This window comes from Monodon monoceros, unplaced genomic scaffold (assembly GCF_005190385.1).
Source record: "Monodon monoceros isolate NGI ecotype Baffin Bay Population unplaced genomic scaffold, NGI_Narwhal_1 Super_Scaffold_9, whole genome shotgun sequence".
Lineage (NCBI taxonomy): Eukaryota > Metazoa > Chordata > Mammalia > Artiodactyla > Monodontidae > Monodon > Monodon monoceros.
In genome coordinates this window covers 28,082,343-28,109,943 of record NW_021703786.1, presented here as the reverse complement: position 1 = coordinate 28,109,943, position 27,601 = coordinate 28,082,343, and the positions used below count along the sequence as shown (strand labels likewise).

The 27,601-nt window shown below is 56.5% G+C and overlaps 1 protein-coding gene across 2 annotated transcripts in view; it reads right to left on the bottom strand.

Moving 5' to 3' along the window:
• DNAH17 (dynein axonemal heavy chain 17) overlaps positions 1 to 27,601 on the bottom strand; it is a 160,970-nt gene that overhangs the window by 17,393 nt on the left and 115,976 nt on the right. The window contains exons 54-75 of one of the 2 annotated variants that reach the window (XM_029210802.1): positions 27,342 to 27,489; positions 26,878 to 26,969; positions 25,742 to 25,903; positions 25,127 to 25,291; positions 24,835 to 25,026; positions 19,600 to 19,866; positions 18,718 to 18,879; positions 16,379 to 16,612; positions 15,031 to 15,195; positions 13,330 to 13,425; positions 12,969 to 13,186; positions 10,417 to 10,624; positions 10,077 to 10,192; positions 9,108 to 9,300; positions 8,582 to 8,817; positions 7,840 to 7,962; positions 6,143 to 6,347; positions 5,387 to 5,551; positions 4,619 to 4,759; positions 4,289 to 4,459; positions 2,571 to 2,693; positions 1,803 to 1,996 (exon numbers count right to left, since the gene is read on the bottom strand). In XM_029210802.1, the coding sequence (XP_029066635.1) occupies positions 1,803 to 1,996; positions 2,571 to 2,693; positions 4,289 to 4,459; positions 4,619 to 4,759; positions 5,387 to 5,551; positions 6,143 to 6,347; positions 7,840 to 7,962; positions 8,582 to 8,817; positions 9,108 to 9,300; positions 10,077 to 10,192; positions 10,417 to 10,624; positions 12,969 to 13,186; positions 13,330 to 13,425; positions 15,031 to 15,195; positions 16,379 to 16,612; positions 18,718 to 18,879; positions 19,600 to 19,866; positions 24,835 to 25,026; positions 25,127 to 25,291; positions 25,742 to 25,903; positions 26,878 to 26,969; positions 27,342 to 27,489 (3,776 nt within the window). Of the gene's footprint in view, positions 1 to 1,802; positions 1,997 to 2,570; positions 2,694 to 4,288; positions 4,460 to 4,618; positions 4,760 to 5,386; positions 5,552 to 6,142; positions 6,348 to 7,839; positions 7,963 to 8,581; positions 8,818 to 9,107; positions 9,301 to 10,076; positions 10,193 to 10,416; positions 10,625 to 12,968; positions 13,187 to 13,329; positions 13,426 to 15,030; positions 15,196 to 16,378; positions 16,613 to 18,717; positions 18,880 to 19,599; positions 19,867 to 24,834; positions 25,027 to 25,126; positions 25,292 to 25,741; positions 25,937 to 26,877; positions 26,970 to 27,341; positions 27,490 to 27,601 lie in introns of both variants that reach the window. The other variant, XM_029210801.1, reaches the window with a different exon arrangement.

Genomic DNA, 27,601 nt, shown 5'->3' with positions numbered 1-27,601 from the left:
GGCTTGCACGCTGGCAGGTGCTACAGACCCGGGCGGCTGTTCTGGGGAGCCCGTTACCAGCACCCCGCCCCGCCATGGGCGAGTTACCTTCCCTGGGCCTGTGGACCCGGAGGAGGGGAGGTGCCCGGCTCGAGGGGTTGGCGGAGGGCGGAGTGAACCCAGGGTGCGGGGGGAAGGCTCTGAGCGCGCCTGGCACCCACGCTCTTGACGACTGTGTGTTATTACTATTCGCCGTGGACTTGGAGTTGAACTTCCTTGCTCTTGAGCTCCACCGCCCTGTTTGATTTGGGAGGTGAATCTGCTTTCCTCGCGACCACTGCAGAGCATGACTTGGGTTCGCCTGGCGTTTGCGGTCGCCCATGCGGTTCCGATGCGTTTTCTGCCGTGGTGACTCGGGTGGCTCTCAAGGGTGCTCTGGGGGCCGTGGGGCTGGACACCCACCCATGCTCAGCTCACCCGCAGGCGGTGTCCCCCTGGATGCTCAGTGCCCTTCGCCCGGGCCTTCCCCACACTGTGTCCGTGTCCGACCTTCCCGGGATGCCTTCCTGCTTTCTCCCTGGACCAGCTCGACTCTCCCTCGTGACGTGATTTCTTGCTTCACTCCGCCCGCTCCCCTCCCGCACCCAGAACCCCTCGCAGTCCCTTTCCTCTTCAGTCCCGAGAAAACAAAGCAAAACAGAAACATGCGTCTGTGAACAACCAGTGGGTGTGAGTCAGGCCTCTGCTTTGTCAGACGTGGGCATCTTTTGGGAAATCTGGTGGCTTTCAGGCCACTAGGACAAACGGAAAACCAAGATGCCCCCCTGAGACGGGGCCTGTTTCAATCCCTCCCTCCCCCACGACGCCATGGCCAAGACACCCCTCTGAGAACGGGGCCTGTTTCATTCCCTCCCTCCCCCACGATGCCACGGCCTGCCCGGGCCGGCCGTGCAGATGTTACAGCTGTTGATATTCCTGAAGTCTTTCTGTGCTTTGGGGAGTGAAAGGAACGGGCGCTGAAACCCGATGGTTAAGTTTCCAGTCCTGGAGGCGTTTCAGGTCCAGAGAGATTGTTCACGAAAGCAGAATGGTTCTCTTTGCAAACGAGCCGTAAAAATAAAAGATTTCCTCTAAATCCAGCCACTGAGGCCATGAAAGTCCTCGGGTGCTGATGGCTCTGCCACTGCTTTCTCCCCACAGCATCCTTAAAGGACCCCGCGTGGTCGTGGCCTTGGAGGTCATTAGCGCCCAGGCTTTTTTAAAAAAGTAAATTTATTTATTTATTTTTGGCTGCGTTGGGTCTTTGTTGCCGCGCGCGGGCTTTCTCTAGTTGCGGCGAGCGGGGGCTACTCTTTGTTGCGGTGCGTGGGCTTCTCATTGCGGTGGCTTCTCTTGTTGTGGAGCACGGGCTCTAGGTGCGCGGGCTTCAGTAGCTGCAGCACGCGGGCTCAGTAGTTGTGGCTCGCGGGCTCTAGAGCGCAGGCTCAGGGGCTGTGGTGCATGGGCTTAGTCGCTCCGCGGCATGTGGGATCTTCCTGGACCAGGGCTCGAACCCGTGTCCCCTGCACTGGCAGCGCGCCCAGGCTTTTATAAAATCTTGGCGGCCAACCCGGGGAGTTTTATCTTCCCGTCGCTTATCTCGGGGCGCCTCTCCTCGCCCAGGGTCAGGGGAGCCGGGGGTTCCTGTTGGCCACCTTCAGAGACCCCAGAGCTACGAGAACTCAGAACGGGAATTGGTGGGTGGGATGGGAGGCTCCCACTCCCCAGCCCTGAGGCCCAGGCCCAGGCTGGGGCGGGGGTGGGGTGGGGATGGGGGCACTCACTTGATGGCGTAGGTCATGCGGTCGGGCCGCACGCACCTCAACATGCACAGCTTCTGCAGAGCCGTTTTGTTCTTCCACTCCTTGGGGAAGACCTCCTTTTCGGGGGCTTCCGACTCCACGAGCTTCTTCCACCGCTTGGCGGATCCCTCGATGTCGCTGTCCAGGTTCTTGAACTCATCCATCTCCGAGAGGGCCTGGGGGCAGACGGCCTTTCAGCTCTCCCCCATCCCAGTGGGCGCCTTCCCCGCGGGCTCCGGGAAAAGCATGACCATGGGGCCTGTCGCTCAGACGATGAGCTGCTGGGGATGAATGGCTGGGACGAGGGAGGAATCCGATTGGGGATGTGACTCCTGGCTGCTTCTCCGGGGGCTCTGGAACAGGGGTCCTGCTCATCCCAGGGGGCCGCCTTCCTCTGGTCTTTCTGAACTGACACAGTGAGGGCCCCAGGATTCTGAGGAATAGCCTTGACACTTTGCATTTTCCTGGAAGTGAGGGGAAGCGGCGGAGGGGCGACCCCTGGGCACACCCTGGGGCCCATCGCGGCTCAGCTTGCCGCCTGCAGGGACGTGATGATGAGGTTGCTGCGCTCCAGTAGGACAGCACAGTCCCCGTGAGCTGGCAGGCAGCCCATCAGTGCCTGGTCCCACCTCTGAGGCCTCCTCGTTCTACTGAATGTTACGGCCGGGAGCACCTTGTAAACATGTCTGGGGCGAGCAGGAAAGGCCTCGAGGTGGGGAGAGAACACAGTGTTCAAGTCTGAAGGCCAACCTTGATGCCGCCCCATCCCTGATGCTGCAGGAAGTCCACGGGTGACACGACCCCGGCCTTGAACGGGAACCGCAGAAGGAAATCCAGCTCCACCGGGTTCAGCTCCTTCTTCATGGACAAGACCTGAGGGGCCGTGGGGCTCGCTTAGATGTTGCCCTACAACAGGGGCTCGTACCCCTTGCCTGCAGGGGAAGCACTGTCCTGCCCCTTTGGGGTCAGCCCAAAGCTTGGTCAGCACCTTGTTTGTTTTTAAATTGCGGTACAATACACACAGCATAAAAATGTACCATCTTAACCCTGTTATGGTCTAAAATCCAGTGGCATTTAGTGCATTCACGCTGTTGTGCAACCATCGCCACTGTCCAGGTGCACAGCCTTTTCATCACCCCAGAGGCAAAGCCCCTACCCTTCAGCAGTCCCACGCTCAGGCAGCCATCAGTCTGCTCTCTGTCTCTACAGATTTGCCTTTTCTGGACATTTCCAGTAAATGGAATCATACAACACGAGGCCTTTTGCATCTGAGCGTGTTTTCAAGGTTCATCCGTGTTGTAGCACGTGTCAGTGCTTCATTCTTTTTATGGACGAATAATGGGCCAGTGTACGGCGAGACCACGTCTCGTTTACCCAACAGTCCGTCGCTGGACGTTTGGGTTGTTTCTGCCGTTTGGCTGTCGTGAAAACGCTACCATGAATGTTTACATGCACGTATTTGTTTGAATACGTGTTTGCAATTCTTCTGGGTATATACGTTTTCTGGTCACATTCGAAGTCACCTTGCCACGGGTGCGCACAAGCTCTCTGGGCTTCTAGCAGGCCCTGTCTTGGTCACTGAAGTGGCTCATTGGGCAACTGGCCCAGCCCCTCCATCTCAGATGGACGGCAGGGGAGCCGGGGCCGCAGTCACTGTAACCTCCCCAGTAAGGAGCTCACACAGCTGCTTTCTCAGATTCCACAGAGAGTTTCCCCTGAGTCAGGGTCTCTTTTTTTTTTTTTTTTTTTAATCTTAGTGAAATAAAAAGTTCTTTGGGCCTGAAAAGAGTACATTCTACTCTGGAAAATTAGGGGGAGCATCAAGGAAACTTATCTTGATGTGCTTTTAGCAGGGAGAGAAACAGGGAACCCGTTACTCAGAGATTCACATGGAAGAGAAACCTCCTTAACCTGGACCCCTAATTCCAAGTTGGAGTTTGGATGGAAAGCTGGGTTGACATTGATGCCCAAGCTAGCTATGAAATCCGTGTTCCCAATAACACTTATAACATGGTGCAAACAAAGTGGCGGAGAGGTTGTTTAATCAATTTAGTGGAACCAAAATCTTTAAATATTTCAGCAGGTCTGTAAAAACAGGGGGCATGTTTACTCATTAGTACCTTTCTTTCCCATCCACAGCGGACTAACCGCTAAGGCGGGACTGTCGGCTCGGCATGACTTGAAGGGACTAGAATGACGTCTCTCTTTAACTGACCTCCCCTCCCCTTCAATGGCTCCCATTGGGACACCTTTCCTGGTACCAACTCAAGAGCCCAGGTGTGTTCCACATATTGTTAAAAATGCAGGTTTGGATCCACTGGGTCTGAGCCGGAGCCTGAGAATCTGCATTTCCAACACACACACACACCCACCCACCCCCACTCTCCCCCAGCACCCCACCTCACCCCACGGGGCTCCGGTGCTGCCCGTCCAAGGACCACACATGGGGCATCGAGGCCAGATGTTACCTGAAATGTCACCTGTGCGAGGAAGATGAGTTTGTCTCGCTCGAAGAGCCCGCGGGCCGTGTACACGTACACGGAGTAGGTGATCTCGTCCGTCAGGTTGATCACACGCTGTTTGACCTCGTCGGCGGGGGCGGTCTTCTGGATGGCCTTCTCGAACACCACGTTGAAGGCCTGGTCGGGGAGGGGGGGTCACCGAATGCAGGGGGCTCCACGCTGCCCATGCGGGCTCTGGGGCACTGCTCAGACCCGGGTGCTGGTGCCCTGGGTCCCAGCCCCCAAGCCCACCTGCAGCCTGGGCCCCAGTGGCCCCGGACCCGGATGCAGCCGCACCTTGAGTGAGAACTGGTAGATGGGGTTGATCTTGCTGAGGTCGTTCAGGATGAAGTACAGCAGGGACGCCCTCCTCGCGGCTGGCACGTAGTTCTCTCTCGCCTCGTTGATTTTAACTTCTGTGATTTTTGCCTCTTGCACCTCAAAACAAACAATCAAACAATGGGCAGAAGACCTATGTAAACACTTCTCCAAAGAAGACACACAGATGCCAACAGGCACGTGAAAAGCCGCTCAACGTCACTAATCATTAGAGAAACGCAAATCAACACCACAGTGAGGTCCCGCCTCACACCCGTCACAATGGCCTTCATCAAAAAGTCTACAAACAACAAATGCTGGAGAGGGTGTGGAGAAAACGGAACCCTCCTACGCTGTCGGTGGGAACGCAAATTGGTGCAGCCACTATGGAAAACAGTATGGAGGTTCCTCAAAAAACTAAAAATAGAACTACCGTCTAATTCAGCAGTCCCACTCCTGGGCATACATCCAGACAAAACTATAATTCAAAGAGATACACGCACCCCTATGTTCATGGCAGCACTATTCACAATAGCCAGGACGTGAAAATAACTTAAATGTCCATCTACAGATGAATGGATGAAGATGTGCCTGGCGGGCATCCACGCGCCTTGACCCTGCCCCAGGCCCCCAGGGGCCTCCATGTGGCTACGGCTTCTCTTCTCAGTGACCATCCGCCCAGCTCCCATGCCCCCTGTGTGCTCCGGCTGGGGGTGCAAGGGGGTAGCCCCCAAGATGGTCTTTTACCTTTTCCTCAATCTCGCTGGCCATGTGTTTGGTGGTCTCCAGATTCTCAACTAAGGCTGTGTCTCCCAGAAAGTTCCCCGATGCGGCCGACAGACGGGCCAGCAGAGAATCTTCCAGCTCTTTCAGAACAATCTTAAATTCATTCTGAGACTTGGTGAGGTTCGCCTGCAGGAGGGGTAGAGACCGGGAAGGGAAATCAGTCGCTGGCACGGCCTGGTCCCCCAGCTGGGGGGCTCGGGGGGGCTCAGGGCCAAGGCCCTGGGACTCGGAACGGGAGGAACACGGCAAGCCTGGAAGAAAGGGGCCGGAGTGGAGGCCCCCAAGCAGTGCGGGGTAGGGGGCCCTGCATCTGGGCCTCGCAGCTGCTTGTCATGGGCAGCTGTGCGGCAAGAACGTGGGGACCATGGGACATGAGGGGGGCCTGGGACCCCTGTGAGCCCACGTGTATGGCTCAGCCAATCAAGGAAGGGCCTGGTACACAGGGGCCGACAGCAAAGACATTCTCGTGGGGCAGGAGTTCGGTGCTTTAGGGCAGCCCGGGCACTGCTGTGACTCCTGTTCTTTCAGTGAAGCCATCACTTGATTTAGAATTAGATTCAGGAGGCAGCCGGGGAGGAGGAGTGACTCATTCTGTCGTACCAGACACACTCAGTGTGACAAGCAGGGCACCTTCACAGCCGCCAGACGCCTGGGTCACAGTGACCTGCCCCCTGCTGCCTCTGAGCTGCCTGCCCCGCTCCTCCTGTCTCCACATACCTTCAGCTGCTCCAGATCTGGGCGCTCTTTGGCCACCACGGTGGCCAAGAGCTGGTCCTCGAGCCCGTCCCTGGTGACCAGGAAGTTGATCAGGGTGCACTGGGCCTGCATCTCGGGCTTGTAGTGGGGGTTGAAGCACTTGGTGTGCAGCATCAGGCGGAAGTTGGGGTGGTATTCCACCTCTTTGTCGCCGATCTTAATGAACCTGGCGGTCGGCGGACGGAGGGGTTAGGAGGGTCCCCGGCGACCAAGGGATGGCAGCACAGACAGACCGCCTTTCCCGCCAGCCTGGGAGGAAGGTCCAGACTTCTCAATGACATGTTTCACTATAAAGCTGCTTAGAATAAAGGTCTTCCAGAAGCCGTCGGCACAGTTTTCCACTTAACCGGGAAGTGTCTCCCCTCTAAATACACGGAATCATGTGGGCATATTGTGCTGGGCTTTACCCTGATTAATAAATAATCTGAAACTTGAGGAAAAAAAAAAACAAACCCACAACCATCCCTCTCTGGGCTGTGACCGGCCCTTCTAGAAAATGCACCTGCTCGCTCTCTGGCCGGTTTGTTCTGATTTTTTAGGAGCATTTAACTTGACTCTGCCTGCACATCTTACTCATCTGGAAGCCTCTGCAGAAACACTCTGGCCTGGGCTCCACCCCAGAGCCATTAACATCAGAAAGATGTTGACACCCCAATTCAGAACACCGGGACATCCCTGGAGCTCCCCAGGTGAATCTGATGAGAGGCCAGGGTGGGAACCCGGGTCGGCTCACCCACTGGGGGGGGGGGTCGCTTCTCTCCGGCGCCCCACTCTGCTCTCCCCTTTCTGGCTGAGCTCACATTCTGGGGGGCCTCTAACTTCAGCCCTGGGTATCGCTACTCACACCAGGCCCTTCTCAGAGTCTAGGACATCAGCACATTTATGTCACCTCTGTTCTGGGCTTCTGCCTGCACCCCTGAGTTTATAGGTGGCTCAGATCAACTCCGACCTTTACATTTTTAAAGTTGATTTAATTTTTTATATTAGAAAAGCAATACAGGGAGTTCCCTGGTGGTCCAGTGGTTAGGACTCTGTACTGTCACTGCCAAGGGCCCGGGTTGTTCGTTCCCTGGTCGGGGAACTAAAATCCCATAAGCCACACGGTGCAACCAAAGAAAAAACAGTAATACAAGCTCAATGCATCAACAAATGAGCGGGTAAACAAAATGTGGCAGGTCCACACAATGCCGTATTATTCAGCCAGAAGAAAGAATGAAGTATGGATACTCGCTACAGCTCAGATGAACCTGGAAAAGATACTCAGTGAAAGGAGCCAGGCACCAGTGTCCTACAGGCCACGGAACTGGTCACTTTTGGTTAATTTTATGTTATGTGAATCTCACCTGAATAGAAAGAAATAGACTCAGGATTTGCAAAATGCATATGGAAATAGAAAAAAAAGATGACCATCAAGGATCGTGATCTGCAGGCAGTCGCTAATAAACTGTTGGTGTAGGTCTTCCTTCCTAATTGGAACGTGGGCCCACAGTTGTCAGTCTCTCCCCTGGGAGCTGGGGGTCCCTTCGCGCATTTTGCTGAAGCCCCTGCTGCCTCCCAGGAAAGGAAATGCCCCGCCCTTTCTCTCAGTCCAGAGGCCAGACCTCACCACTGAGGACGATCTCGTGGGTGAACCCGCGGAGGTGGACGCTGCCACTCACTTTCCCTTTTTGATTGTGTTCCTGCCCAGCAGAGGGTCCAGAACCGGGTCCACGGTCTCGCCAATGTTCTCGATGAGCAAGGTGTCCCCTTCTGAGATGGCCTGCTCGATGATATCCAGGTAGCTGTGGGCACAGCACAGGGGCTGTGAACGCCCTGGGGCCCGGTGACGGCGCAATTGCCCCAGAGGGACCGAGAGAGGGACCGAGGGGCCAAGAGCTCATTCCTCTCCTAAACGCCTCCTTCCCGAGGGGAGCTCAGGGCTTCTGCGTAAATCGCCCCCAGGCTGACAGGAGGGGTGGTGAACGTGGAGCGCTTCATGGCTACTGAGCCAAACGCTCCACAGCTGCGAGTCTCCTCTCACTGCCCAGCACACTGGGAAGGCTCCCAGTGCAGCTGTGTCACGGCCATCGCTTCTCATCTATGACGATGAGAGACGGGAAGATGACCGCCCGCAGCCCCCCGGCTGGCAAGTGACCAGGCAGGACCAACGCAGGCAGGAGCCGAGGCCAGTGCTGTCCCCCAGCAGGAGCGGCAGGTAACGGGGGAGAGACGAGCCCCGAGTTTAATTCTTTACTGCCAGTGCCCAGGGCCAAGTACTAAAGAAATCCACATGGGGGTCAGTGTTTGTTTTCAAAGACCCATCCATCCATTTAGCGAGTATGAAAGGCCCCAGGTGGACTTCCCAGCACCGTGGCGGCCGCCACCTCTGGAGCCCCTACCCCACCCGCCACGGCCGAGCACCTCTTCTGTCCCAGGCGGATGGCCTTCAGCTTGCTGCCGTATTTGTTTTTGATCCACTTGATGCCCTGCAGCTGGGCGTCCACGAAGAGGGGCCAGCGCTCCGTGTTGCACAGGATGGTGGCATTCTCTGTGGACATGCGGTCGCTGGGGAGCCCCTGGTTGTTCCAAGTGGCCACGTCTGCATCGTCGGTCAGCAGGCTCAAGGGATCCAGACCTTCTGTGAGCGGGATGGGGACCTGCCGAGGGGGCGATGTGGCCTTACTCACCACTCAGCGGAAAGCGGCTCTCCGAGCAACACGTGGGCCGCCGGGCTGTGTGGGGGAAGACTGCCATGCATTCGCATCACCCTGAGGAGCAGCTTGGAGCCCGGCCAGAAGGGATGTCGGCGTCGGCCTCGCAGGGCCACCGTCTACATCCTGAGTGGCTGGAGCCTCCATTGCAGGAGCAAAGGTGCCATCTGGCTGGGGCTGCCCTGCCGGAGACCTCCCCAAAGGTCCTGAGTGATGGATGCGACAGGACCTCCTACCTTTAACTGATTTATATAAGGGATCCAAAACCTCTCCATTAGCTCATTTCGATATTTCTTGGTGAAGTAGCCCACGTAGGAGACGAAGGCGGAAATCAGCAGGACGTCCCCACACAGTGTGGCCCCCTGGCTTCTGAAGTTCTCCACCGATTCGGCCCAGCGGATGTTTTCTGATGCTAATCCTCCTACCAGCCTGAGATGGGGACAGGGCTCAGTGGGCAAAAGAGAAGCACGTGTGTCGGGGGGGAGAGAGGACGGACTGGAGGACCAGGAAAGGCGCGCCTCCACCTTTAACACGCCAGAGACCTTCCAGTTTCAAATCCTTACTCTGCTCAGCGGTTCAGGACAAAACATGCTTTGGGGGAAGTTTTGGGCAATAAATGCTTGAGGGAAGCAAAACTAATGCTTTCTGGAGGCGGTTGGGAAGGCCGAGTTTCCCTTCCCCAAGGGGCCGACGTCATGTGGATGCTGACGCTACTTGACCTCATCACCCACGTGCCGAGGCTGCTGCCCAGACACCACTGAGCACGCGCTTTGGGCAGCGGGAAGTCCAGAGGCAGCCCCCTGGCCCTGTGTGGAGTGGGGACTCCAGGGTGTGCCTCGTGCTTCTCAGGCCCCCGGCTCGAGGGCTGGTCCCTGACCCTAAATGGCACCGGGAGTCTGAGAGTGTGGACAGGTTTGTGCTTGACTAGCCTGAGGTCTGGCTGTAGCATCCTCCGAGCAGCCCTCCTTGCCAGGGACCGAAAGGCCACTTTACCTTGGTAGAGGTGAGTTTACATCCCACGGGAGGCCAGGCACACAGCCTGGGGGTCTCCCGGGGTTTATCACTTTGTGCTCAGAAAGCGGGGGCTGGGGGCCTTGCTGCCTCCACCTGGGGCGTAGTCCCCCCGAAAGGCCATTCTGTGGGCTCATCCCTTTCGGGGGACGGTGTCTGAGGACAGGAGGGGCCCCTCGGAGGGAGTAAGGCACCTGTTAGCCAGCGAGATCACACTATTGGTGGCGTCAGCCTCCTGCTGACACTTGATTTTCTCGGCTGTCGCTTTTTCAAATGCCGACGTCAGGTTGCTCAGGTTGGCGTTGAGTTCCTGAAGGAACAAGACAGACAGGCCCTGAAATCGGGCAACGCTGGGTGTCCCCAGCTCTCCTCCCGGGAGGGCCGGGAACACGGCCGACGCCGGCAGCCTCCGGGGTGATCAGGTCCCCACGTCGGCCTGCGGGCTCTTGCTCTGCTCCGTAATTCATGGCAGCGGCTGTGCCGACCCCTCTCAAACGGAGACACGGACCAGCCGCGCCTGCCGACGGCACTCACAGCGATCTTGCTTTTGATGTGGGAGAGCTTCTCCTGCGCCTCGGCCAGCTCCGCGTTGGCCTCCTCCAGGGCCCGCCTCTTGGGGGCCACGTCGCAGTAGACCTCGTAGAAGCGGACGATGTTGATGCACCAGGAGCACAGGCCCGCGGCGGCCGTGGACTTGGAGCGGATGAACTCGGGGTCGAACGTCGGGTTGCCTTGGTAGGGCCTGGAGCAGGACAGCGGGCGCTGAGGACGCAGACCTCCCGCCACCCCCGTCCCGCCTCCAGCTCCGCACCCGTCCGCCTCTCCGGTCCCTGTTACCAGCAACAGGACGGGGAGCACATTTAACTTTGTTTTTTTTGTATCTTAGTGATTAGAAAGAAGATTAGAAAGAAGAAGAAAGAAAAGAATGAAACTCAGAATTCTGGTCTCTGGAGTAGAATTTGGAGGGTGAAGGGCAACGGAAGTAGTGATTTCAAGTCCTATATTCTAGATGATGGAAGAAAACCTGTGTTTTTTTTTTTTTAATCCTCTCTGCTCCTGCTGCTTTATATGGCTGGTCTCATTTTCATTCTGCAACGACTCCAGTCCTAGGCAAGAAGACTGGGGTTCGGGGGGGTAAGCAACTTGCCCAGAGCAACGCCGACAGGAAGTGTTGGAACCAGGGTTTCTTCACCAAGTTCTCACATCAGGGGCCGCGTGTCAGGTGCTGCTCTGAGCACTGCCCATATGTCAGGTCCTGGAGCCACCCCTGCCCTGGCACGTGTCCTCACGCCATCTGACTCTGGGCAACAGGCCCAGAGAGGCTGAGTGTGTCTCCCAAGGTGACACAGTTTGGACTGGGCAGTGCAGGAATTCACACGGAGCCAGGCTGCCCCAGAGGCCACCCCCGCTCCCCACACACACAACGGGCCACTTCTGCGTCCCCTCAGCTCAGTGCCCAGTTTTCAGGGATCCCCAGTGAGGCTAAGGCTCTAAGGATGAGACTTACAAGAGGTGATGTTAAAGAAAAAAAGGGGTGATGTGGTAGGTGTTATTGTACAAGAGGGATGAGGAAAAATGCCCATAGATGCAGTTAAGATGCTCTAGAAACTAGAGCACCTTAACTAGTGTTTTTAAAATAACGGCAACGTCATTGAGCACAACAGACTGACCTGTCTGCAGGAAGAATTCTAAATGGACAATTCAAAATAATAATTGAAGTGTGATTTGAATGTAGGTGGGGAACACGGCCCATCACCTCCTCACTCTGGCATATTTTACGCTTCATTTAGGCAAATAGTACAATGCGTCTGCGTCTTTTAAGCACACTCCAGACAGCATGGGGAGGTGGCAGTTGAGAAGTTTGCTGGGTGACAAGGAGGAGACATTTATCATGGCGTTATTTATGACGGCAGAAACGGAGACAGCCTAAACCCTCAGCAACGCAGGTATAGTAAGTAAATTACGGTTCATCTGCGGCAAAAAAATCCAGCTGATCAAGTGTTTTGACAACACAGGGAAAAGTCTTTTTTCCCCCACGATGTTAAGTAAAAGATAGAAAGCAGAGCAGGTAATTGCATATACACAGTATTCTTTCAACTACAGGGAGAAACACGAGAAAAAAGACTGAAAGGAAACAGGCCAAATGTTGACACAGGCCGCTCCCTGGAGGTGGGTCTGTGTTTTTCTTGTCTTTTCTCTTAAACTTTAAACTACTCCTTAGTCGTCAAATGTTTTTCGATCGTCCAGCCCTCTTCCTCAACAGATGGAGCTGAGAGAGGTTGGAGTCTCGCCTGGGGTCATGCGAGGGGCTCCCTTTCTCAGTTGGGGTCAGGTCAGGTCGGCCCTGAAATCGGGTTGCCAGGGACGGCCAGGCAAAGAGTGTGCACAAGTGCAGTGCTCACCAATGCTAGCGCATCGGATTTATGGGGCAAAACGTGGAGGTCCCCCCTGCACACCCTTCCCAAGTCCCACTAGGACCCTCTGCTTGGACGAATACCTCCTCAAGGAGCAAAATACAAAGAAACTGTAAGGGACTAAAAGTACTACGTGCATGCACACTGGGGCAAATTATGAACAGAAAGACACAAAGAGGCTAAAACCCAACTGCCTCTTCTGAGGTGTCGGAGCAAAAGCAGGGTCCTGTGCATGATCCCTGCACACGGCACCGCCAAGGGGGTGGGCAGGCCACCTAAGCTCCCCCTCCGACCCCACCCACTGATCCACCCCTGCCCTCCCCCCATTTAAGGGATCAGCTCACCCCCCCACCCGCCGAGCAAGGTTGGGGAGACAGAGGGTGATGAGGCCCCCCGCAAGCTTGGCATCATGCTTCACCTTGACGCCTGGGCAACTCAGGGGCAGGCAGATTCGCCCAGACTGCTGCCTGCTGTCTCTGGGGGTCCCACCTCGCTCTGTGCCGCCCAAGGCCCTGCCCACTCCAGCAAGCATAGACTTCCCTTGGGACCATGCGGTATGGGGTCAGGGGCAGGTGGGAGAAGATTCGGGACCACACGGTGCCTGGACGTGACGTGCTCCCAACAGGATGAGGACTGAGCTGACCCCATGGCGGCAGCCGAGCCCCAACTCACTTAAATGCTTTCAGGCAGGCCTCGGGGATGTGCTCCTTGTCAAACTTCTTCAAGGAGTCCAGGAAGGTGTCCACTTTGCCCATCATGATTTTCGCAGCTTTCCAGCTCTGGTCCTTGGGGATCTTGCCCCCGGGTGCAGTCAGAATCATCACGGCGGCCGTGACGTTGACCACGGCGTCTGGGGGGGACCCGAAGGACTTTAGCTCTGTCAGGTTGTTCTGCAAAGACAGACGGACAGACTAGAATGGGGATTTAGCCCTGAGCAGGACCAGGAGGCCCCCGGTGATGACCCCACGGCGTCTCCTCTCTTCCTCTCTTCTCAGGCGTCGTGATCCCCGTTTCTTCCCCCTCCTGCCCTCACCTTATTCAGAGTGTCGAGGGCCTCCTGCGCGGCCAGTAGGGCCGGCTCTGCCTTGGCCAGGTCTGTTTCACAAGCTTTTTGTTTCTCGGCAACATTCTGGAAGGAAGGCAGATGGGAAAGACGGATGCAGGGGTCCGTCTGGGTGGCGTGTGTGAAGGGGGGGCCCTGGGCGGTGTGAGGGCAAGGAGGGGTGAGGAGGGGTGACGAGGGGAGTTGCCCTTCGCACTCGCTTGCTGGGTCACCGTGTGAAGCCCGCCTTTCCCCGCCCTGCCTCCTTTGCCCCGAAACACTCAGGTTAGAAGGAGCTGGGTGTCAGCTGACCTGGGATTCAGGGAGGGGAACTGTTCCTTCTTTTGGCTCCAGCTTCCAGGACCAGAGGGGAAACCTGGGGCCACACAGGCCACTCCCTGGCTTTGAGGCCGTATTTCTCGGTGCCACTGTGTCATCCCTCCAGGATGGACCATTTCAGAGGCACAGCCCATCCTCCCCTTAAAGTGAGAGCGTCTTCATTCACGCATGCACGCTTCATTCATTCATGCGTGCATTCGCTCTTTGGCTCGGGAAGAGCCCCTCTAAGCCTTCAGGCAACAGGCAGAGAGACCAGGAGAAGCTTGGTACCCGTCAATCAGGAGTAGCATCTGCGTGACAACAGAGCTGAAGAAGCCAGTCGGGGCTGGGAGCTTTTGCTGGGCAAGGAGGAAGGAGGACAGAAAGAAGAGGGTCTCTCTGCAGAACACCTCCTGGAGAATCCCATTCCGTACCTTACTTTAGGGACATGTGGGACACGACTCAGGGAACAAGGCATGGAAGGCACTGACTTGGCCGGTGGTGCTGGGAAGCTCCAGGCTTCCCTGGAGCATGTTGGGCCATTTCTGGATCAGGGGTTGGAGACGGGTGGGCACCCAGATGTTAACAGCTGCATGTGAGTATCAGACGGCAGGTCCTTGAGTTCAGGGTGCAGGTGTGGGTCCTGGCTTGGATCCTATGTCACTTGCTAATTTTGAGAACTTGGGCACATTGCCAACCATCCTAACAGGGCTGTGGTCATGCAGGTTACAATGAGGGATGGAGCAGAGCTCCTGGCTACCCCACCTGGCCCGGGACCCTCCGCGCTCCAGCACTGGTGGGAAGGGAAGGGCTCAGGTCCCCCTCCTGTTGGCCTTGGAAGGAGGCTGTCTCAGGCAAAGAAATGACTTGCTGCTGTCCTCCCTCTCAAGAGACAGCAGACAGTTACTGGGACTCTTAATTTAGACACTCACGCAGGTGCGTGACTAATAACAAAAAAGGCATGCAGGAAAAGGTGATGAGAAATCAACCCAAGCCATGAACCTTCGGCGTGGAACCCACCAGGGCCAGTGGCACCGGAACATCTCGGGGCTCCAGGTGCAGCAAGTCTGAGGACCAGGGCCCCGAGGAAGGCTTCTCAAGCCTTAACGTGCTCACAGGCCATCGGCACCTCACTAAGATGCAGACCCGATTCAGCAGAGCTGGGGCCTGGGAACCCGCATGTCTTACCAGCTCAGGAGATGCCACTGCTGGGGCTTGGGAGGGCAGCCTTCTGCTGAGCTGGGGGCCCTGCGCTTGGGAGAGAAGCCCTCCCTGCGGGGTTCCTGCTGGTTTGCCCGGGCCCATAGGAGACACTGGCCACCAGGGGAAGGGGCCCAGCTGGGCAGAGCCGCGTGCCGCTGCCCGTCTGCCCACCTTGTTGATGACTTGCACCTTGATTTCTTCCTCGTCAGCAATGGCTTTCTCTTTGCTGACCTTCTCTGTTTCCACACCCACCACGTGGATCAGCTTGTCCGCTTTCTCGTTTTTCTGCTTGAGCTCAGCCTCCTGAACCGCCAGCTTGGCTTTTAAATCATCCACCTAGAGGAGGAGGTAAGGGAGGCAGGCAGGCTGGGGCCCCGGCCACCGCACGCTGCCCCCTACTCGGCCGGGCTGTCCCGGCCCGGGACGGTGCGGGCTGGTGGCCATGGGAGCCGCGGGGCCCGAGCAGAACAGCAGGCCTGCCGGTTGCTTACCACTCCCCGTGACGCATTTCTAAGTGCTTTTTCAGCTTCTCCAAGGTAAGTATTTACTGAGCACCGACTGTGTACACAGGGTCGCAAGTATAAGACCCATTCCTGTCGTTCAAAGAGGTGGCAATCAAGGTGGCCAGATAAAAACAATGCCAGCAGAGGCAGGGTGCTGAGGAGTTCTGGGGAGGCTGGTGGGGCTGTGAGAGTCTGGAGCCGGGGATAAAAAGCTCCCTCGGGCACTCGGGTGAGGCCCTAGGCAGCCAGGCGGAGGGAGTTCTGGGAAGTGGTAAGTGATGGGCTGAGACACCCTTCCCCGTCTGGATGATTCCTAGCACGAGGAGGCCACCACTCCATTGCTGTAACCGCCCTCTCCTGGGTGCATTTCCTGTGTCCCAGGACCACTCCCAGAAGGTACCTTTGGGGAAAAACGCCTGCTGAGCCGGGCTTCTCCCTTGTTCCTATCCAGGGAGGGAGCAGGCTGCTTCGTGGCTCCGGCACGCTCTGTCCAAGGAATGGACAGCCCCAGCACCGGGTTCCCCTCTCCGCCCCCACGGGGTGGCCTTGGCTCCGTGCAGCAGCCTGTGTCAGGGGCCACCCTCCACCTGTGCAGCTGTTTACCAGGCTCCCGCGGAGACGCCAACGGTGGGCAGTAAAGAGGGAGCCGGGGCTACACCATGGAGGATATTTAAAACCAGGCAGAAAACTTAAAAATTAACACGGCGTGAAAGTACGGCAGATGCGCTTCCATCTGGGCACTGCAGTGTGAACGGGGCTCCGGGATGGACCCGCCTCCACGGGCTGCACTTGCCTGCATGAGCAAACCCCCCCAGACGCGGGACCCCCGGGAAGCACCCGACGTAACGTCAGCACCCGGAAGGCGTTTGGGATCCACCGTCTAGGTTAAAACCCATATACTTGCTGTGGTTTGCCAGTGGAAGTTTCTCCGAGGCAGGGGTCCCGGTCCCCTTACTTTGTGTCACATGCCTGGGGGAAGGTTCTGGAAGCACATCCCGAGGCCCCAGCTCTCCTACCTGAGAGGCTGTGCTCTGCAGTTTCATCAGCCCGTTCTCCAGCCTCTCGATTTTGGCGACCAGCTCCATCCTCTTCTTGGCCAGTAGGTTCTGGTACAGTTTGATCTGCTCCAGGAAGGTTTTGGGCGTGGTGTAGTTGTAGCGCCTCTCGGTGGCGAGGTACACCTTGGACATCTCTTTGACGGTCGTGTGCACGTAGGACATGAAGAAGCTGATGGAGGCCTTAACTTCCGGCTACAGAGACAAGACAGAACCATTCGTTCCCCGGTGCCCTGATGGAAGAGGAGGCTGCTGGCCACAGTGGACCACAAGGTGGGTTCCCTTCCTCGCCGAGGACCCTGGATGAGTGGTACCCCCTCTGTCAACCTTGGTGGTTCAGCTGTCAAATGAGGCTCAAGACAGCAAGGTCTGCAGGGCCCTCATGGGCGACGGTGGTATTGCACCACCAAGGGGCCCGGTCAGAGCCAAGGTTATTACTATTCTCTCTCTGACTCACACACTTGCATATACAACATGCTTGAATAACCAGGTAATTTCTGCAAGCATTTATCGGACATTTCCTGTTCCAGGCCCTGGGGTTTTAGTAACGCCTTTCCTAGCCCGTTCTGGCCCGCGTCCACGCCAGGGTCACGGCCCCACCACCTGGGCCTGCCCCACCTGCCCGAAGACAGGCACTAGGAGCTTTGCCCCAGGAATTGTTCAAGGGACGTTAACTGTAATTCAGGTTAATTTGGGAATGTGTTCATCCAACACACGCTTCTTCGGCATCTACTCTGCAGCCCTCGCTGGTGCCAGCAGTGGGGCCATTCGCCGGTCCCAGGAGGCCCCCGCCCCTACAGGCACTCGGGGTGTGGAGGACACATGACGGCGGCATTTCTGGGAAAGGCTCAGCCTGCAACTGAACACTCTGACAGTGATAAGCGGGGAGCTTTACCCATCTTTAAAAACTAGGGAAGAGGTTAATTTCAGGCTTATTTTATTCCACTTAATAACTGAATATGCGTTCAAAATAAATCAGACACGATAACCACGTGGGATTTATTCTAGGCCTGCGTATTGCATCAGCTGGGTCACAAGTTAATGCCCATTTCTAGGCCGGCAATGAGCACAAACGGTGAATGCGGGCACCGTCTTTCAATAAAAGAGAGACACTGTAGGGACTTCCTTGGTGGTCCAGTGGTAAAGAATCCGCCTTCCAATGCAGGGGACGTGGGTTCGATCCCCGGTCAGGAAACTAGGATCCCACATGCCACGGGGCAACTAAGCCCGCAGGCAACGACTGAGCTCGTGCGCCTCAACTAGCGAACCTGCATGCCGCAAACTACAGAGCCCGTGCGCTCTGGAACCCGTGGGCCACAACTAGAGAGAGAAAACCCGCATGCCACAACTAGAGAGAAGCCCGTGCGCCACAAAGAAGATCCTGCGTGCCACAACTAACACACGGCCCAGACAAAAAATAAAAAAAAAAAAAAAATAAAAAAAAAAAAAAAAAAGAGCCTTTAAAAAGAAATAAAAGAAAGACACTGTAAAGGAAAAGGAAAAAAAAAAAAAGAAGGCTTATATCACCCCGTCTTACTTGTCATGCCCTATAAAAGGCAGGTCAGGGCTTCCCTGGTGGCGCAGTGGTTGAGAGTCCGCCTGCCGATGCAGGGGACACGGGTTCGTGCCCCGGTCCGGGAGGATCCCACATGCCGCGGAGCGGCTGGGCCCGTGAGCCATGGCCGCTGAGCCCGCGCGTCCAGAGCCTGTGCTCCGCAACGGGAGAGGCCACGACAGTGAGAGGCCCGCGTACCGCGCCCCCCCCACCCCCCCCCAAAAAGGTAGGTCAAAGGTGAGGCAGCAGCCCTGGGCAGAGCCCTGGGGGCAGAGCCCTGGGGGCAGAGCCATGTTGGAGCCCAAGGCAAGAGGAAAAACTGTGCGCCCGCATACACTTATCAAAGTAAATACGGGCTCTGCAGTCGGCTCCAATCGGGGACTATGTTCAAAGCCCGAGCTGCTCAATCTGTTCGCACGTGGGATCCCCCGGAACCAGCCCTGTGGGCCCATGGCCACGTGAGGCCCGGAACCCCCAGCTGATTGAAACGACCATTTCCCTGGCACAGTAAGTCGGGGCCAGAAAACCAACAAACGGCAGCCTGTCTTTGTTTACAGTTTTGACACTTTTGAGCATTTCAGCATTAATGTTGATTTTTAAAAATACTGCATTAAAACATCACTGATCTTGATTAAGTTTTTGGTGCCCCCTTAAGTTTTGCACCCAAGGCGAGTGCCTCAGCTGCCTCACCCTACTCCCGGCCTGACAGGAACCCTCCCTCCCGGCTCTATGCCCCGTGACTCACCTGAATCCCCTCGGTGTCCTCAAGGAAGTGAGTGCTGACGGACACCAGGGCGTCCTCTGGCCACTCATGGAACCAGTCAATGGCTGTGCAGTTGACCACGGCAGGGAATTTTCTTGCTCGTACACGCAGGACGGAGCCCACAGGGGAGAAACACAGGATTACCTAGAAGTGGACACAGTTGCTGCTGGTTGGGGGACGGCGGTGCTGGGGCCGAATCGCGCTGCTTTTGCAGAAAGCCCCTTTAGAAGGAAAAGCTCTCTGCGTGGTGTCCGTCTCCAAGTGCGGGGGTGGGGAGAACACGCCCAGGTCTGGGCTGGCAGTGTGGCCATCGCATCACGATGTGAGGGTGCAGGGGAGCCCCGAGCCCTCCTGAGGTGGCCCCACAAAGGGGGAAGGAGGGCTGGGTGCAGGAGGGAGTGGGGCGTGGGCAACCACACTGGGTAGGTGAGGTCCCAGAACAGGGAGGGCTATGGTCCTTTAGCAGGTCTGGTCCTTGGGGGCAGGGAGGAACGAAAGCAGGGCCACCTGGCCAGGGGCAGCTGTCCTACTGGTCACGGACGAGGAGGGCGAGAAGGACCCAAAGTGCTCTCGGTCTAACTTGGGTAGCTCAGCCAGCTTCCCCAAGGGGGAATGTTGAAGGTCAAGGTGAACTAATCTATTTAAACGTGCTCTATTGGGGCGGCAGGGTGGATGTGCATATAGAAATCACTTCTTTCGGCCACAAGGCACTTCTAACAGCCCACCTCCATCAGGCAGCCCACCATACTCTCCTAACAGTTTTCCATTTCCTGGGCGGGAACAGCCCCTAACTCCTCCCCGAGTGAAGAACCAGCCCTTAGAAGGTCCCCGGGATCCCCCGCCCCCAAGCCTGGGACCCCCTACCTTCAGGTGCCTGCGCACTTTCTCAATGAATAATTTCCAGCACGCCTCCCGGGTGTCCGTCAGGCCCAGGGACTTCACTTGCGGCCGCATGGAGGAGATGATGTTCTCCACCTCGTCGTCCGTAAACAGCCCCGGGATCTCCCCCGAGGCCAGCAGGTCATTGATCAGCACCAGAAACTGCTCCTCGGCCACCTGGGAGTCCGTCATCAGGAACACCGAGGGAACGTTCTTCACGGCCGACTTGATGTACTGGGCGCCGAGGTCGAGCTGGACCCGAGGAGGACACCCTCAGAGGTCTTGCCAAGAAGATGCTCGTGTAGAAGCATCTTCCACCACCACCCAGACGGGGGCACCCAGAGATCAGCTCCGTAAGAAATGGGCAGGGTCTGTAGATGGAGACCCAGGGCCTTCAGTGGAGGACACCCAGGCTTGTGGCGGCTCTACTCGCCACAGCTCCAAAGTGGAAGCGACCCGGGCGTCCCTCGACGGATGGATGGATAAACACAATGGGGTCCATTCACACAGTGGGATATTAGTCTGCCTTAAGAAGGAAGGAAATTCTGACCATGCTACAACACAGAGGAACCTCAAAGACATTATGCTGAGTGAAGTCAGCCAGTCACAAAAGGACAAATAGGATTTGTCCTCATATGAGCAGGATTCCACTCATACGAGGTCCCCAGCAGAGTCGGATTCATGGAGACAGAAAGTAGGACGCTGGGTGCCAGGGGCTGTGGGGAGCAGGCAGGGGGAGTTAGTGTTTCATGGGGACAGAGTTTCTGTTTGGGAAGATGAGAAAGTTCTGGAGATGGACGGTGGGGATGGTGGCACAACTATGTGAATGTATTAATGCCACTGAATGGTGTGGTTAAAATGGTAAATTTTGCGTTGTGTATGCTTTACCATAAAAAAAGGAATAAAAAGCTTAAATGAAGACCCTGGAAGAGGTCCCAAATAAATACACCACAGGCTGGGAGGGGGAGGATGGAAAGAATGAATAAGCCTCGAAGTATTCCCTCTGCTCATCATAACTCCTATCACATTACTAGTAGGTTTTAAAGAAATAACTTGATAAAACAATTGCATGGTAATTCTGGATGAATAAATGAAGGAGAATAGTAAAAAAAAAAAAAAGCATGTTACAGAGCAGTATGAATAGCTTGCTATGTTTGAAAAGTATGCCAATTTACACGTATAACTTGTAAATATATATTAAAATGTCAGTGTCATCCAAGTATGAATGTGAATTTTCAGGGGTTTGGTGATTTGCTTTTCTTTACCGTCTAATTTTTAAATAAGACCTGAGAGCCTCTGTAATTATTTTAAAGGCTTTAAAATGTCCATTGTAGGCATCCCGAGTAGCTCTCTTCTGCCCTTTGGAAGCAGCACACCTCCCTGACATCTGTTCAGAGAGAAACATCACCAGGGTCCCTCAGCTGGAGCTGACAGGGGTATAACTGGGGTCAAAAGGCAAGCTCCAAATTCCGGGGGTTTTGGACAAGCTTAAAAAACAAATCAAAGGGAAGCCCTGAGCCTGGGAGAGCAGAGGCCTCAGGTGGGATAGAGCCCTGGTCACGCCCTCGGGTGTGGCCTCCAAGGCAGGTCCTACTTGGAGAGGCGGCAGGGGCCTTGGTGTTGAGACACATCACTCTTCCCATTTCACAGTCCATCACGGATGTGGGCTGGGAGCCGACAATGCCGGAATCAGCCGTAGGTACCTAAACGCGGGAGCTTCATTGCGCGCGTGAGCCCGGCGGTCGTCCTGGGGGAGGCGAGTGTGGCGACTGCACAACAGAGGGCAGCTCCTGGCTGGTGCGGGCTCAACCTGCACCGCTGTCATGCTGACCCCTGAGTGTTCCTCCCTCCTGTGGTTTGGGAATGAACGAATTTGGGAGGGGCCTCGAAGTTCCACCAAGTTCAGCTTTTGAATCCGGTTGGACTGGCTGAGGCAAGGGATCTGCGTGGAGCGAGGGAAGCTAGTTGCTGCAGGGACCCAGGTCACAGCAGAATGTTCCGGAAAGACCGATGGTCCCTAAAGGCCGAGGGTCGGCGTGGCGGCCCCGGGCCTGCCGCACCGCTCTTCCCCCATCCCGCTCACTCGTCTCCGGGAGAATCGGGGTTTGCTGCGCCCTCTGGCCGCTGCCCTTTCTCTTTGGCTCCTGCTTCCAGGCTCTCTCCTGCGGCCCCCAGGGGAACCTGCTCCTGCCGAGACCTCAGGGCCTCTCCTCAGCCGCAGCCCACTGTCCTGCCTGGAGCCTCTGCGGCCTCGACTGTCGTGAAGCTCAGCCCTCTCTGGCCTTCCTGCCGTGGCGCTTGCTCTGTCCCTGCTGACCGCTGCTCCGGCCCGCGGTCCTCGTCCTGCCTGCCCCGGGATCCCGTCCCCCTCAGCCTCTGCACCTCTCTGGCATGGACTCCGCCACCCCCACGCGCTCAGGCTGAGGGGCCGAGATCTCCACCTGCCGCCCTCTCCTGCACGTCCCAGCCCCACAGGTCCCAGTGCGCCTTGGCCATCTCCTGCCAAGTGTCCCCTCAGTTCCTCCGACGCCCACGCACACGAGGCCGCACATTATCTTGATTTCTTCTGGCACTGGAGTCTTGGCCGTCCTCGCCACACCCCCCAGTCCCCCTCTGTCCTCAGTTCCTGTCTGCTTGAGGGAGACATCGTGTCAGTAATTGCTCCAGCTGCCAACGTCATGGTCAGCCCCACAAGCTCAGCTCCGGGGGTCCCCTCCTCACTCACCATCGAGGAGGAGGGAGTGGGTCCGGACAGCGGCATCCAAGGATGTTAAAGACCACCTGCGCCTGGGTGCATCTCGGGACTGGCGGTAACAGAGCAGGGCGCACACTCCCCTCTCTGGCCGGGGCACACTTCCGGGGCCCCTCGCGGCCGTCGTCATTGCCGGCAGAGACGAAGGAACAAGGAGCCCAGGTTGGGGGTGAGTCTCAGGGAAGAGGGTCGAAGAGGTGTGGCCAGGGGCGCTCTCCTCCTTCTGCCTTGCCGGCTGCAGGAAGGCAAGCGCTCGCCCCGCCTGCCCCTCCCCGGTCAACATTTGCTGAAGGTCGAGGGGGCCGCCCGAGCTGCTGGGACATGGGCCTGGCCCCTCACTCAGCTTAAAGCATTTCTCCAGAGGGTCTGGTCCAGCTCTCTGGGCTACTACTCGGGCCTCGGGGAGAGGGCTCACAGAAGTCAAAAGCACGCCACTGCCTGGCCTGGGGACTGCGTGGGGCGTGGGGCCTGGGGCCTGGGGACCCAGCAGGTGGGAGTCCAGCTAAGGTCCCACTCCTCCCGTCAGTGCAGGGCACTCGCCCACGACGAGGGTCTCGCTCCGTCTCTCCCTCCTCCCTTCTTGTTGCACTGTCCGGTTCCAGCCTTCGTGGGGTCACCGGGGCTCCTGTGGTACCCCCCTACCCGTCACCCCTGAGCGATCTCTGCTGTCTTCAAGCCATCCTCCACTCTGTCCCAGAGCACCACCAGATCCTGCCCCTCCTCTGCACAAACGACCTTGACAGTATCTTGTTTTCTTGGGACCAAGTCCAGGGTTTTCCATGAGGCACACGATGCCCCTTGGGTTTGGATCCTGACCCTTTTCCCGCCGCGTCTCCAAACTCCAGTGGGTGCCCGTGGCTTATGGTACGACTTTATAATAGTGTTACATCATCATGAACGCATCTGTTACGCTAACAACATATACACTGTTAACTTCTTACTGTGACGCTCTCGTTAGGACAATAATAATACATCTTATAACTGTTCAGGAGTCTGCTTCCCCTAATATGACGCAAGGTCCAATAGCCCTGTTTATGGCTGCCCTTACTTCCGAATCCACAGAAGCTACTTAATAAATAACAAATATAATAATAAACACTTAATAAATGATAACAAATGAGGAGTACAGACCCAGTTCGCCACGGGCGCAGGAGCAATGAATTCTGACGAAACAGATCACAGAGTTGCTGCGGCTCATGCCAGGGGATAAGACAACAGCTGTCACAGGTGGCCCCAAGGTGAGGCCAACAAAATCCTCACAAGCACAGGGCAGAGAGTATGACGCATCAGGAAGATAAAGTGATACAATTAAGCTAACAGACTAGAAACTTTTCCAGTGGAGACAACTCAGTACAACTACACAGCTCCAGATGCGAGGATTCTAACCACCCTGAGCGCACTCGGGGAGTCAGTGCAAAGCCACTCGCTCGGCTTAGCTGAGCACCGCTAAGACCCATGACACGCCGGTTCAGTTCAGGAGGCGGCGTCTGGCGGAACCTACATTAGGGAGACCTCTCCCTTAAGGCTGGGATTTTAAAAATACAGCCAGGGGGCTAGTCCTTTGATAGGAAGCGTAGAGCGCACTGGGGGCAATGACAAGCTGGACGCTTACCAGGGCTGCTGGCCCTGGCACAGCCTGCTTGGCATCGTCGGGAGAGCAGGGCTGAGGACTAGCTCACCGCCCCCATCGTCCTTCCTGGGGCCTCTGCCCACAGACCACCCTCCTCCTGCTGAGGTCCCAGGGAGCCAAGCTCTGGCAGGGGTCCAGGCCATCCCCCTAAGGCCACCTGGCCAGCAACTGCCTCGGAGCCGTGAGCGGAGGGGAGGGTCCCCTGGGTCTGGCACTGTCCTGGCCCACAGAGGCAGCCTTGACACCAAGGCAAAGAGAGATGAGCCGTGTGACGTGGTCCAGTCAATTTCAGCTCTAATCCGAGACACAACAATGGTAAGCTCTAGACTGATCGTGTTTGACTAGCACACAGGTCCCCGAGAGAGCAAATTTTTGGGAAAAAGAAATCAATAAAAAGCCTCGGCGGCACGTCTTGGGGATGGGAGACCTGAATCAAGCTTATATTTATTTGATTAATTCAAAAAAGCAGCCTCCCAGAACCCTGAGGAGGTAGGTAGACAGCTAGTGAGTACCGGTCCTCAATTATTTAATCTGGAAAACTGGGAAAGATGTGGCACGGTTTGATGACCAGAGACGAGAACCAAATCTCTTTGCCGCTATTATCTGGGGTGACTCTCTACTGGCGCTAATCTACCGGAAACCCACACTTCCTTTTACCTTCGTCACATGGCCGTGGGCACCGGCCGAATGTGTCCCTGGCCTTTACCATCTAAGATAATCACCCTGCTGGTGACCTTCACATTCTCTGCGCTGGATGCTTCGTTTGGGGAACGGGAGTGGGGAGACTCTTCTCCGCTCCCCCTCCCGAAGGGCGGCTTATTGAGAGGCGACATCTCACCTTGAGGTCTGGGATCCCGTAGCCCTTCTTGAGGGTGATCTGGAACACGTCCAGTGCGCTGATGTACGCGGCCAGGCGGGAGAGGCTCTGCTTGCCGCTACCGCCCACCCCTACCAGCAGGGCGTTGCCTCGTGGGGACTCCAGGATGCGGCTGATCCTGCAGATGTGGGCCACCGCGTCCTCAAACAGCACCTGAAGAGACCAGACCAGAGAGACCCCGGGCGTCTCACCGCGCAGACACGCCTCCCTCGTCCCTTCCCACCCCGCTGCTGCCTGCTCGAGCCCCGCTCACCAGGTTCATGGCCGCGTTGATCTCGTTGTAACTCTCCAGAGCTTCCACCAGGAGCTTGCTCAGGGGAGCCACGTCAGTCACCGGCAGGTACTTGGGATCGCCGATCCCGTGAGCAAAGTGGCAGTAGATATTGGGTTTGGCGAATAAGAGCTCGTCAGCAAGATCCTAGATGTCAGAGACAAGATGCTTCCGTTGTTGCTGCCTCGGGTACACAGATCATGAACAGCAGCCCGAGCACCTTGCCCGGCGGCCTCAGAATATCAGGCCATGTCTGCAGGGGCCCCGCAAACCACTGGGCAAAATCCCCTGGCCCCTGCCACATCGGGAATGAACGGAGAGTCCAGAAAAATGATTCTACCACGAAAACCCCGGACACGTCAGTGGAGCACGTCAACCCCAGCAGAGCTGTCTGTGCCCAGTGGCTAGAGGGAGGTCTTCACTCCTCCTCGCTCGGGCCACACCCACGTGGCAGAGTCACCTCGTGGGACCCAACGTGGTCCTTCCCATCCCCAGCCCAGGGCCCTTGCAGGGGGGCGGGGATTGTCACAAGGTCCCGACACCCTGCCCCTCGGAGCCTTCCTGGGCTTGGCAGGGGGACGTGGCGGCCTGACGTACGTCGAAGAACTTCTTGGTGGAAGCGATGGTGACTCTGCGCAGCGTCTCCTGGTCCTTCTCATCCACCATCTTGTCGCCGTACACACGTTCGGCTTCGTGCAGCCAGAGGCGGACGAGGTCTAGTGGGATTTTCAGGATCTCTGTGGTGGAGAACAGGAGCCCCTGCCCCAGATGCGGGATGGTCGGCATCCTTAGCTGTGTCCGGGAGGCAAGCCGAGCACCGCATGTGGATTAAACGAGAAAGTGGCCTCTTCCCCAGGGGATGACCCTTTAGGCTGTGGTACAGTGTCCATTGGAGGTCCAGGAAGCCATGGACTGCCAAGGCCGCGCAAGTCCTGGAGGCTGGAGGGTGTGTCTGTGGCCTGAGAGACGTGGGGGGATTCTCCTCACGAGACAGGGTTAAGGGCTGCCCCCTCTAAGGGGGTGGACAGTGGAGAAAGGGACAAGGGGGCTGATCAGACAGAAGCCCGACTACGGGAGGCCATGGAGTGGCCGGCGAGCTTGGGCCGTGCAGCAAGCCTGCCCAGACCCAGTCCTGGCTTGGCCGTTTACTAACCAAGTGACCTGGCAAGTTCAACAGGGACTTTTTTCCCAGGCCCTTGTTCTGGGCTCTGGGAACACAGTGATGATGGGACTGACCCTGCCTTCATGGAGTTTGCCTTCTAGTGGGGAGATGTAACCAGACAAAATCACAAGGTAATTACACATTGTGACGTGTGCTGTGAATGACATAAACAGGGACAGTGAGACAGAGCGTGTGGGGATGAGGAGGGGCCTCTTGAGGGCACGACATTTGAGCTGACACTCGAAGTGGAGGGAGCCTTAGACTTCCCATCTGTAAAATGGGGATATACGAGCATTACATGTTGTTTGGAGGAGAAAATGGGGATATAAGTGGCCAAACCCATTGGCTAGCTCAGTCAATACATAAGAGGAAACATCATCACCACCATCAAGACTACAACCATCACCACCACCATCACCATCGTCATCACCATCACCACCACCATCACCACCACCATTGTACTCTGTCCATAGATCACTTCGCTTCCTCTCCTGAGAGCAGCAGAGGAGGAAAGCATCTGTGGGTCAGGCCTTGGCCATAACGTGACAGGACACGGCGCTAAAAGCAGTACCTGGAAAATACTGGAGAGGTCCCTGAGGTTGAAGACATAATGAAACTTAACGGCTGTGGGAAGAAACGTTGATGTCACTTTCTGGTGCAGGGCTGTTACAGGAAAAAGGCACATCGATCCTTGCACACTCTTAATGGCCTCAGGAAGTGCAAAGCTTAAGCTATAGTTTCTGAAGCAAATGGACTGTGTGATGGTGACAATTTAAGTAAGAAATCTACAGAGCTGTGGAGGGAGGAAGTTCGCTACTCTACTGATGTGTAAATTGTTTCTGTATACTGAATTTCCTATCCTCTGCCTCCCCCTCAAGAAACTGGATTTCACAATACCTCAACAGCATCGTTAAAAAAAATACTGACTTGGAAGTATAAACAAAATATTTACCAGGGGAAAGTATGAAGCCTCCGTCAGCCCCAGAAAGCAGCGGGTCTCGCTGACAGGAGAGGGGGCGAGGCAGGTCAGCTTACCCAGGGCGGAGGCCACCAGATGGCTGCTCATCTTCTGGACTACCACGGGGACCGATTGATAGGCCAGGTGCTGGGCCAGGATGGTGCTGTAGATGCTCATGAGGGCCTCCTGGCCTGGGAAGCTCACGGCAAACACACAGAAGTGGCGCTGCCCGGAACAACCAGAGACCCTCGTCAGGCTGCGCGTAGGGACCAGCTTGGGGCAGGGCCACCTTCCTGGGGAGCAGACTCTGTCCTCATCGCCTAATGTCTCATGGGCA